An 11,391-nucleotide genomic window follows, 5' to 3' on the forward strand; every position below is an offset into this window, starting at 1 on the left:
GTTCAGGATGCTGGTTTGCTCCAGCGTAAGATCTGGGTTTTTGGACTTTATCTTACTGGCCACTGTTTCTCTTATTGGTTGGGTGAAGCGCACAGCCATCGTAGTGTTTTACTCAATGAGCATATTCTCTTGGACCAATCTGGATTTCAGGGCTATATTTATCCTCTTGTCAGTACAAGAATATGTGACACATGTAACGCGCTCCAAGTTCAGTGACCTTCAAGAAGTACAGATGCTGCTTGTGACTTTTAGTTTTTGAAGTTTAAACTGAGCCAATTAAGTTCACCTTTCTGGGATCTTTACACCTATTTTCAATGTGAAAAAAACCCGTTACGACAAAAACCTGTTACAATAATTATATAATATTCTCTTTAAAAATCAATATTTTAAATTCAACTCCATGACGCCTACGAAGTAATTATAACTAATGGTTAGACTTAACTTTCCGTCTTTGTGGCATGATCTCTGTTTTCCATCAGATCTTTATTTACGAAGGCCCTAAAAGAAGATCTGACTATGAGATCTTCTTTTGGGGCCTCCCTGAGCATCAGAACTTTGGATAGGACGGCCCCAAAAGCAACCAGACTGTTATTCTCACGTTGCCTGTCTGTACCACATAACTGTCCTGAATCGAAGATTCAAACCCATGCAAGAGCGATTTTCTCTCTGATTGACATCATTCACCCGGTTGAGCGTTGATGTGAGATTTAAACAGGGACGGTAGTAATATATAATTTAAGCAAATGTCTTTTTGCACAAGCGTCAATCAGGGGTGTTCGTTACATGTGTGTCTTGGCATATGATTGATTGACTTAATCAGTGATGCAAAGCCTTTATGGTGAAGATTTTACCAAGTAGCCAATGAAAAATTTAGTAGCGAAAGTACATCGCCTTGTGTATAGATCGTGATAGCATTCATGGTGACGACAGTTCATTTAGCAAAACAAGCCCACAGACTCCCCATCAGGCAACGCCTTCCGTAAGTGTTGTCTAGTGAATTGATGTGGTGTTGTGGTAATTAAGCAGTGAAGTTGACAGAGTCTGCACTCACTGGATACCACTTTGTCCCAATTGGAAACCTCTAACCATGACCCATTGCTCACCAGCCTCTTCGCTCAAGCAGGGAAAATTCTCGAGATCTCTGTCTATCAACATGGCCAAACATTCCTCAACCAATAGCACATTGAGTGTTTACTATGATGGAGATCGAAGAGAAAGCTGCACAATGCTGGTGGAAATGTACAAGATGGAGATTCATGAGTACAACGCCGTGTAGAATTGATCTTTCCAGTATGTAATTAAGAGCTAAATAGCTGCATTGATGTTGAGCAGGACTTTGCCGACTCATACACGTGTTCGAAGTCTGAAAAAGTGGTCTGAGGTACATATATATGAAATGCAATGAGGAATTGCAATGAGGAATTGCAATAGGATGGTCTTCACTTTATTAAGAGCTTTGTTAAAACATACGTCAAACAAGTACGATGCATGTACTTTATATCCACGCTCTTGTTAGAGTGTTCTGGTCTTTGAAAAAAATGCAGCTAAAGTTTTATGACTGCTATAGTGGCGATCACTTAGTACCGACATCCAGTTAGGTGGGAAGAATGTCCCCTAGTACTTTCCATGAACGCACTTGCCCTCTCTGTCATTCATATCAACACATTCAACCCACACGTTAGTTCTCGATTAAAGTAAACACAGAGGAAATTAAATAGGTAGATCACCCATAAAACTAACTGAATTGGGTTTTCTACAAGCACACTAGTAGAGCAAAATCATACATATGACGACTGATTGAAAAACAAGAGAACGACCTAGAAGCATGAAGCATGGATAAAATCTCAACACAGAATGTAACAATTGTTGGCGTGGAATACCTGCAAACGGGTTTGCCTCCATACTTCTTGTAGACTTTGCATTCATTGTCACATTCTCCACAGTTTTTGACATCTGAATACAGACACACCTCACAACCATCCTCGATATCCTTGTTGCAGTCAGCGTATCCGGGGTTGCACGTAATTTCGCACTTGCCTTTGTAGCACTTAGAGCTGGAGTTTGGATACTTCCCGCACCTGATCACGGCACATTTGTCCAAGTACACGCACTTGCCGTGTTCGCACGACGCGATTTCATAATATTTTGGTTTGCATTCTACACCACATTTGCCGCAATTCTCCACAGTCTCCAAGTCGGTCTCACAGCCATCGTAATATTTGCCGTTGCAGTCGCCGAATCCTTCATAGCAAGAACAAGAGCACTCTCCATACTTGCATGTGCTGTATCCATTCGCAGGCCGAGGACAAATGACCCCAGCACAACTGCCACTACCACCGTTTGCAGTAGCCGAACCTGAGTTGAGGGACCAGAGATCATGTCAATAGTTTTCTCCACTAAAAAAATACCTCATACCACATTCCACAATGCCCGATTTCTGAAATAGCTCGCTGGGATTAGTTTTCGAACGCTTCGGTACACTCCAAGAATCGCATAGAGTAATGCAGCCAAATATTAATAGGGACACTGACTCACGAATTACCTATGAAGAGCACTGCTAGAGTAGCAGCTACTAAGAGCACCGCGGGTTGCCATTGCTGAAAGGGCCCCATCTTGGTGTGCGTTCCAGCTGCCTCCAACGAGAAGCAAAAGTATACGAATATCTACTGGACTCAGTGAGAGACGATGGGAACAGCCTGCGATGAATATTGGAAAGCAGAGGACAAGCTTAATAAAGTGTCCTTCAAGTGGATCCTTTCGATGTGCTAAAGTTACACTACGTGACAATTGATGATGAAAACGCTAGCAATCCAGCGTAACCGGTCATTGGTCATTCGTGAGTGTGAATGTCGGGTTCTCCGAAATAGATTGCCCTATCACGACACATGTATTGACTTCGCCCGGACAGAAAACTCTTCTAGAAGTCTTCGACAGATGTTCATCGAAGAGACAAATTTCGATCAACTTGCGGATCTCGTGTATACTAGGATGACATAGGCACTCACGCATACACAGGCTCATAGTTAGTCACATGCATCGACTTGCGTAAGTGCGCAATAGCTTATCGTCAAGGATTTCGAAGCTTTTGTTCTTTTTAATTTTTCTTAACACAAAAATGGAGAGCATCCGATGCACTAATAGAATAAATCACAGCATGGTTTTGTAAAGTTCCATTTAATTACTTAATGAACTCTTAAGCCAAGCAGGTGTCTTCAGAAGAATTTGTCCCATTTCTTGAGAAGGCTTGAATTTCTGCGCATTTCACTCAGGTTGGCGGTGCGGCCTTCTGGGTAAGCTGGGATTATATCAAAAGTGCTCTACTTCATGGGCATGAACACTCGCACACATTTTTAATGCAACAAATTCAGAGGTCCAAAAGTTGCTGTGTCGTTGACGACAGTGGTCGCTCGTTTCGAATTGGTGCAGTCGTTTACCCAACAAGCTTCGAACTCACTGCTTAGGTTCTCCTGACATAAATTTGGAGGGATGCGCTTAATGCTGATCCAGCCGCAATGTTCTAACCAGCTTTCACACCTGTCAGTGATGCCTCAGCGTGCCGAACTCGTTGGTAGACTATAAGTATCCGACAGGACAACCGGTCGGATGGATTTGTACAGTTGATTAGCACAGTTGGCTCAACTGGGTTGTCCGAAAATGGTCCTTCTGCTACGTTATCACGTCTTGGACAATACGACTAAAATATCACAAATAACAATACACGTAGAGGTGACTATACGATATCAGGTCATGGTTACATGTATTGCCAGAAATCCATTTAGGACATGTTTGCATCAGAAAAGAATGAACACGAAGTTGACAGCGACCTTGGTCAAACTTCCTACTATCTATTTAGGTGAGCAGCTCGGAATTTTAAAATCATGTTACATTGAGAGTCCCCACTGTTGCTCAGCACTGCGTCATCTCTACAAATCCTCATACCGGTTCAATAAACTCAGCTCTGATGAAATCTACACAAATTGAAAACCGGCTACTTGGACATTTCCCCTTAAGGTCAAATACTTACAGTTTTCTCATTGATGAGACATAAAATAGTGATCAAGTTTTACAGGAAAGGTGAAACGTGCATCTGACACCTGACGAGTGAAATTCAGAAAATAAATACTTCATGTCGATTTCGGCTTCGATGCAAGTGGCCTCGATTCAAGCAGCTCTTCCGCAATCCTAGTTTCCTGCACCAACACATTTTGATTGTTCGTGGAATCGCTGTTGGAGGATTTGAAATTACGTCTCTGTCTGAAGGACTTGCGAGAAAGCGCCCCAGTCAGCTTCTTTGAACTTTGTGTTTCTTCAAGAGGCTCGATGATTTTTCCAGGAACAGGATCCACAAGTGATAAACGAGACGAGACATAGGCCATAAGCTCTTCCCGATTAGCAAAAGTGAAATCCAGATGAGCGAACCCAAACTCCGCATATGATGCTTGACAACCCCCACTTTTCAAAGCTTCGTAGTGTTTTCTGACCATACTTGGTGGAATAAGCTTATCCCTCTGGCCTCCTACTAAATCCACAGGAATATCAATCACATTATAGTTCGCCGCAATGTCCAGCGGGTACGGACTGCCATAGGCCTCAAAATTCAACTCTTTGCTTCCAAAATTGTACATGATGAATCGTTTAGCTCGCATCATCTGTGATAAATGGACAGCAACTCGAACCGATACCCCAGGCATATTATTCATGTTGTAGTGCGACACACCGATTGCTCCGACCCAATTAGAGCTATCTCCTCCAATGACGTAGCTAAGTACAGCTTGGACTAGACCTCCAACCGCAGGATAATTTTGGAAGTCTCTAGATAACTTGTTGAATAGCGCTCGAAAGAATCTAGTGGGTATATATATGCCAGGCATGAGAAGATTAAGGACAGGAGCTAAAAGCGGGATGATAAACTGTAACACTTTAAGAGAAAAAGGAGCATCCTCATGAAACCCAGCTGGAGATAGAAGGATAAGTCCTGAAAGATAGTGGGGCCTCTTTGCTAGGCATCTCGTCACAACATATATCAACATTGCAGCACCGCCCAAGCTGTGTGCTATCCCACACAGCGTGTAAGGAAAATTCTTGGAATCATATTTCACAGATTGAGAAATTTCACCATACTCAATCTCTGAATGTACTGGACCTCGTAACTCCAACATTTTGAGTTCGTGTATCTTGGTTATCATAGCTGGAATGTCTTCTATGCCATGCTCGTTCACAGTAAAATCCCAGTATCTACAGTTACAACACAACGCTTACAAACAATATACAATATACAAACAACAAAAACAATTCTTCACTTACCTGCTTTGTGAGCCTGAGATGCACAGAATTCATAGCTGCGCTCATGATCACTCATTAGGAGTGTAGTACTCGCAGAATTTAGTGATCCAGTTCAACAATTTATCATCCAGCATAGGAGACATTGAAATATGGAAAGAGAGAAGAACATACTTCTGAGGTGAGATATGTTTGTTCGCGTGTTCTCTTGCCGCCAAACCCCGCAGATTGCCCAAGTATACATCATAACCTGCATAGAAGTGATAGGTTAGTTGTACATCACAAACGATGGGTACCAACTTGGCAATGGAAGGATGCCAAAGTTGGCTAGCCAAAGTTCAATTGCACAATACCCTCCCTACTGCGATCTACAACTGCAATGTTCACTGGAGTCACAATTAGAGGTCTGAAGCAAGTTAGCTTTCCAAGTTGGATGATTGATGTCACAAATTTCAGACCTTTCAGCGACTGGAGAGCTAACAAAAGAGAAGGAACAACTTTCATACATAAACACCCGCATATATTACCTTGGTCAAAAGCTGCAAAGGCTTGAGATCCAACGACTCCATTAGAAACCCAGCTGTCATCAAATAATTCAAAAAGTAAGGTAGACAACATTCCAAAACTCACCATTCAGTACTAGAAAAGCTGCGGACTAAACATTGTTCTGCAAAACAAGACTTAAACTTTCTGAGCTTACTGAACTTACTGCATCTAAGAAAAGTAATTCCCGAAAGATTTCTGAGACTATGAGCCATGAAATAAGGTCCAATTCAGTCCAAAGAGTACAATCCTATCTAAATTCATGATCCTTTACTCCAACAACGACAAGAAAAGGCACTCATCTAGTTGCAGGGCACATGTAGATCCATAAAATATAACGAAAGATAAAGATTTAGCTAACCTAATTGAAGAATCTAGAACTCCATGCTGTAGAAATACAACCTTCCTTGATTCTCGCCTACAAGGAACAGTAATACATTATGCAAGAATTATAGTTATCTCTTTATGAGCTTTCATAAGAATACATGAAGCAACTCAAATAGTTCATTGCACAATAAGAATAATTACAAAGATGTGTACATATATTCCTTGTAAGATATAAAATTGATGATATATTCATTGCATTAAAACCAAAACTGCAATCATTCTAACCAAATTCCATCACAGAAGGATGATGACGATGACTCCCAAGACAGACATAACTCAACCGCAAAGCTGAACAAGAGGTCCTAAGTATCTCGAATGAGATGGCTGACCTGGGTATCCTTTCAAGGAGGAGTATATGACCATCCTCTGTAGTCACACGATATGCTTCGTATGGATACCTGAGGCATGTAAAAAACAGATAAGCTCACCTCACTGTAGATCATAGGACACACGATAACGAGAGCAGCCGTGTTAGCAGATCATGAAAAACTACTATAGCAGTTGATTGCAAACGTATGGTTCATTGGAAATCACACTGAAATCACGTATCTCTTGAGTAACATGAAGACCTAACAAGAAAAACCTAACAATCAAGATAGATTGCAAGTACTATAACGGAAAAAAGAACTCTGTAATGATACTAGAAGGTAAGCTGCACTAGAGTGTAAGATCATTTACAAAAAGCAAGAACTAACCCCAAACTTGTGATGATATCCTGACATGTGCGGTTATCTGTATTCAGAGGATGATGTGGAACCTGCTTCTGCTTTGGAGCATCGGGATCCGAGTTACCTAAAGTGGCCATGTCTGCGAGGTCTGTGTCATCATTGTAACTCGTATCACGAAAGAAAGCCCAGTAGAGAAACTCTCTAAGTGTTTTAAATGGTGATAGAACGTGATGTACTAACGAACGCACTACCTCAAACACTCGCTCGATCAGGAGCTCCACAACAAGTTGCAAGTCCTGCAAGACGTGATTATATATTTTAAAAATAGACAGAACAAAAAAGCTTGAAAAAATCCTGTCAGATTCTCTTCAACCTGAAAATTAAATATATACCCAGTAACATTACGGGAATTTAGTTCTCACAAGAATAAACTCAATTATGTACCTCTATGATACCACGTCTGCGATCAGCTGAAAACTTGGGCGCTGGAAATTCTCTGATTCCACTTAATTCCACGCCGTCACTCAAACGGCGAGCCAAGTCCCTGAAACCACCTGAGTTCGATCTCGGGGATTTTGGAACATTCGGAAGTCGCCTCGATCCCTGATTCCCTGACCACCTGTCACCCAAACCCATGTGTAACCATGATCTCATTCGATTAGTGGTTTAACATCTAGCCCTATTAATGATTATGGCCTCTTAATGAAGAAAATCATAAGCTTATCAAAAGAAGTTGACTCTTGCTCCCGATGAACTGTTTCAGTAGGCACGAACGATTAACATACTTTATTTGCACTACAATGATCTTGCTGTGCGTTCATAGATGGGTGACTTAGAAAACTAGTAATGTAGAAAGCCACCGACTTCCAATATCTAAGTACAGTATCTCCAACCGAGAAGATTTCAAAGAAAGATGCAAAATATCAGAATATAGAAGACTCAACATACCAACGACGGAAAAACTCTAGAAGGATTCGTAATGGCCATAGAATCCATAGAAGAAGACGCTGCGCTAGAGTCCTATTGCGCCGGTTGCGTCGTCCTGAACTTCCCGATCGAGAAAAATGGGAACATTCTGAGGATGGTGAAGGTGGTGCCGTGCTGTCGATATCTTCAACACCAAATTCATGTTCAAACTCATCACTTGATTCGCTGTCAGTATCATAATCTGCTAAGAATGTGTTGAACGAAGAGACCCCTCTGCAACAATTTACAAATCGACTAACCATCAGCTCATGGTTAAAATAGCAGATTAAAAGTAAAACCTGCTTGTCAACGACCTTGTAGCAGGTTGAGCTCAGATTTCAAAAACTTACTCTTCCATCCAACGTGGCATGCGAGGGGGACGAAATGTAGAATGCGACTGGATTCCATCCCAAGCAGGGCCTCTCCCTGGAAAAATAGCAAGTATATATGCCGAAATTCCATTAATCGCTCTAACTGTGTTCTGGAAAGACTCTTGTGTGAACGTCTTTATTGATCTGCAGATGCATCTCAAAGTTAACCACTTTCTAATCATACTTTCTTAACAACCAGTAACATTTTCCTGATCCAGTGCACGTAAATGAGCTGGAGAACTCCAAATTTAGAGAGTATGAGGTTCAACACGCAAAATCACCGCCATTCGACACTCTCAACCAACATTTTGTTTGATAAAAAGAATCTCAAAATCCAGCGTTCAGATCCAAATACAGAAAATCATATTTACATTGATAACAATAATAGATGATATCTTCATAATCGACGCAAAGGATATAAAACCTTGTGGGCAATATGCCGGACTGAGAGAATCAACACAGCCACACACACTACATAAATAACAAAACATATATTTTAACGAGAATAAATAACAGTCACAAGATCTTACTCCCAGCCATCTCTAGCATTAAGAACTGTGTAACACACGTTTGACATTCACAATTGCCCTGATCAAAACAATAGCGACCGAACATCGTCCCTACTCTGAAAAGCTTGCCGAACGGCAAGTAATACAGGTTATAATATTGAGCTGAAATTCATCTCATTGACGTTCCTGTAGATCCAAGAGCCCCGCTGCTTTGAGATTTCCAACGCAGCAATACAATTGTTCAGTACAAGTTGGAAAATATCAAATAAACCCACGCCAGCTCAAATCACTCACTCTTTCGCATTCCCTAAAACATTGTCGACAAGCCGCTGCATCGTTGCCTCCAACCAACCATTACCCTTTCCTGACCCTAGCCACCACAAACTTGATCTCTTGCTTCGCCTCCAAAATCGTCTCCCAAAACTTTCACCAACGTCTTCAATCACCGGCCCAAGCTAGCCAAAAATATTCCCACCAATCTCCTCCTCGAACGCAACCCACCACCATCACCTCCTACCCTCGAAACCAGTTTAGCAATACACGAAAGCACACAAAGCTCTCTGGATCCATCCCCTCTCCAAACCTCTCATGCCAATAACGCTACCGTAAACCAAAATTCCTCTGCAAGCGTACACGCCACTCTCCCACCTGAGATTCATAGCCACCGAACCCGAAACCCCTTCATCACCGACGCATCACCGCCTCACGAAAAACACCGGGAAACCCAGGTGAGTGCGCAATTGGGAGGGAATGTTTTCGAGTGAAGTGCACAATCCGAGGCTCTTCTCCAAGGTGCTGGTTGTGGTGGTAGTGATGGAGCGAGGAGTGTGCAGCTTTCGCGTCGGGCGCGCAAACCAAGGTGCCAGTCCACGAATCCCGCTTTCCAAGGCAGAGCCACAAAAAAGGGGGGATTGGGGGGGGGGGGGCTTGGAGGTGCCTGGGTCACGCGCGGCACCCGGCGCCTCCTCGCGGTCGGAGAAAAGTTTCTTTCAGCGACCGGTAGTCGTCTGCCAGATGGCGCCACGGTCTTGGGAGACGGATTGAGATGAATGGGGGGCTTCGAAAGTGGAGCTCCGTGGATGATATTCGTTGCGAGGGCCGAAGTTCCCCATTGAGGTCGACGTTCGTTTGTGCCTCTCAATGTGACCTTCAAATTATTAGTTGTAGGTTAATCAACTGTATTTACGAGATCTTTCTACATAATTTTATTTTTTTTATTTACTATACAAATTAGAATGATAAGTTATCATTTATTCAATTTAAAATCTTCTTATTTAGTTTACATTTTATATTAATTATTCTTGTTATGTAAACAAAGATTGTTATACACAACATATAGAATACTACAAACTAATCACAAAGTATGTAATTTAAATCAAATAAAAATGCACAACCAACACACTCTCAAGGATAGATTAGAAATCTATACAAAACTAAGTGAAGCTATCTCTCACACCACAAATGAGAATCCAAAAATACAAATGTGAAAATAGAGAAAATCCTAAAGCTTTACTAAAATATCTAAATTACCATAGCCAAGAAAACCCTTATAATAAGTTATTTCTCTTTCAAAATCACTCATAAGACTTGACTTGACAAAAATGTCAAGTCAAGGATTTTTTTTCTATCTAAGTATCCAAACTTTAGTTGACATTAACAAAATCAATGAATAAAACAATCTCAATAGATGAAAAACTACTAAATAAACTAAACTACATATATTCGACAAGATTTGGTATATAATATCATAGTACATGACAATTGTTATATAAAAAAAGATTATTACACATAATACATCAAATGCTACAAACTAATTATAAATTATGTAATCTGAATCAAATATAAATATACAACTAATACATTTTCATGTCCTCCTTCTAGTTGATTAAGATCCTCTCTTGTAACAAAGTATAGATAAGATAATTATATAGATAGTTAGAAATATGGAAGTTTTTAAAATTGAAGTTAAGTTAGTGGACTAGGTAGAATTCACCATGGAACATCCTAGAAAAAATTTAAGGCGATTATTTAAATAGGGTCTACCGTGGAACTTTCTAGAAAAGACTTGGAGCGGTTATCTAAGTAGAACCTATTATAGAATCTTCTATAAAAGGAGTCTAAGGCAGTTATTTAGGTAGAGTCCACTACCTAAGAATATTCTAGAAAGTCCATGGTCATAGGACAAGATATAAATAAGACTGGCCAAGGCCTTTTGGAGCATCTACTTAGGTATGGCTTTGGATCTTTTTTCTTAGGAAAATTTGATTTTCCATCTTTCTATTCAGTTCAGCTTTGTTTTTTTTTTATTTGTTCAATTTTGTCTTTCACGTACTATTTTGTTTAGTTCTATTTAGTTTTATTCTGGATTGTTTCATCCTATTTTGTGATGAAGCTTAATACTATTGTGAATTAGAAAGATCTTAGATTTTTGAGATAGTTTGGTCCTATTTCATTGGTATTAAAGCGAGTGTTAGATTATTTAATTTTGGTAGTGTATCAATAATCATCATTTAGTCCAAGGTTAGTTGTTATAGTCACACTAGGTATTGTGTTGAGGCTACCATGAGCTATTCTTAAAAAGTCAATTGTAAATGATATTACAATAGTCAAGTCCATTGGAAAAATTACAGTATGAGAGATATAGAAGAGCAATCTTAGATGGAGGCT

The 11,391-nt window shown here is 40.5% G+C and overlaps 2 protein-coding genes across 3 annotated transcripts; both read right to left on the reverse strand.

Annotated features, from left to right (window-relative positions):
• Positions 1–1,422: 1,422 nt before the first annotated feature.
• LOC112295275 (uncharacterized) lies at positions 1,423–2,665 on the reverse strand. The gene is made up of 3 exons (XM_024546609.3): positions 2,543–2,665; positions 1,881–2,355; positions 1,423–1,645 (listed from the first exon to the last, which is right to left on the reverse strand). The coding sequence occupies exons 1-3, from the start codon at positions 2,610–2,612 to the stop codon at positions 1,615–1,617; spliced, it is 576 nt and encodes a 191-aa protein (XP_024402377.1). The 5' UTR covers positions 2,613–2,665; the 3' UTR covers positions 1,423–1,614.
• A 1,075-nt stretch (positions 2,666–3,740) lies between these two features.
• On the reverse strand, positions 3,741–9,606 carry LOC112295274 (uncharacterized). Of its 2 annotated transcripts, none has more exons than XM_024546608.3 (10): positions 9,019–9,606; positions 8,195–8,359; positions 7,827–8,078; positions 7,323–7,497; positions 6,906–7,174; positions 6,540–6,608; positions 6,185–6,241; positions 5,808–5,860; positions 5,455–5,530; positions 3,741–5,235 (listed from the first exon to the last, which is right to left on the reverse strand). In XM_024546608.3, the coding sequence occupies exons 1-10, from the start codon at positions 9,057–9,059 to the stop codon at positions 4,125–4,127; spliced, it is 2,268 nt and encodes a 755-aa protein (XP_024402376.1). In that variant the 5' UTR covers positions 9,060–9,606; the 3' UTR covers positions 3,741–4,124. The 2 variants fall into 2 exon arrangements, with proteins under 2 accessions (XP_024402376.1, XP_073396856.1); XM_073540755.2 differs by having other exon boundaries at positions 8,195–8,270; positions 9,019–9,186.
• Positions 9,607–11,391: the final 1,785 nt, after the last annotated feature.

The sequence above is a fragment of the Physcomitrium patens genome, chromosome 18 (genome assembly GCF_059467195.1).
Source record: "Physcomitrium patens ecotype Gransden chromosome 18, ASM5946719v1, whole genome shotgun sequence".
In the NCBI taxonomy this organism is placed as follows: Eukaryota; Viridiplantae; Streptophyta; class Bryopsida; order Funariales; family Funariaceae; genus Physcomitrium; species Physcomitrium patens.

Excerpts from the sequence above, each read along its gene's own strand:
- LOC112295275 (XM_024546609.3), bottom strand. The coding sequence starts at position 2,612 with ATGGGGCCCTTTCAGCAATGGCAACCCGCGGTGCTCTTAGTAGCTGCT. Across the intron at positions 2,356-2,542 it reads TCTAGCAGTGCTCTTCATAG|GTTCGGCTACTGCAAACGGT; the intron begins GTAATTCGTGAG and ends CCCTCAACTCAG. Across the intron at positions 1,646-1,880 it reads GGAGGCAAACCCGTTTGCAG|AGAGGGCAAGTGCGTTCATG; the intron begins GTATTCCACGCC and ends TATGAATGACAG.
- LOC112295274 (XM_024546608.3), bottom strand. The coding sequence starts at position 9,059 with ATGCAGCGGCTTGTCGACAATGTTTTAGGGAATGCGAAAGA. Across the intron at positions 5,861-6,184 it reads GTTCTAGATTCTTCAATTAG|CTGGGTTTCTAATGGAGTCG; the intron begins GTTAGCTAAATC and ends ATTTGATGACAG. Across the intron at positions 5,531-5,807 it reads CTTTGCAGCTTTTGACCAAG|GTTATGATGTATACTTGGGC; the intron begins GTAATATATGCG and ends ACTTCTATGCAG.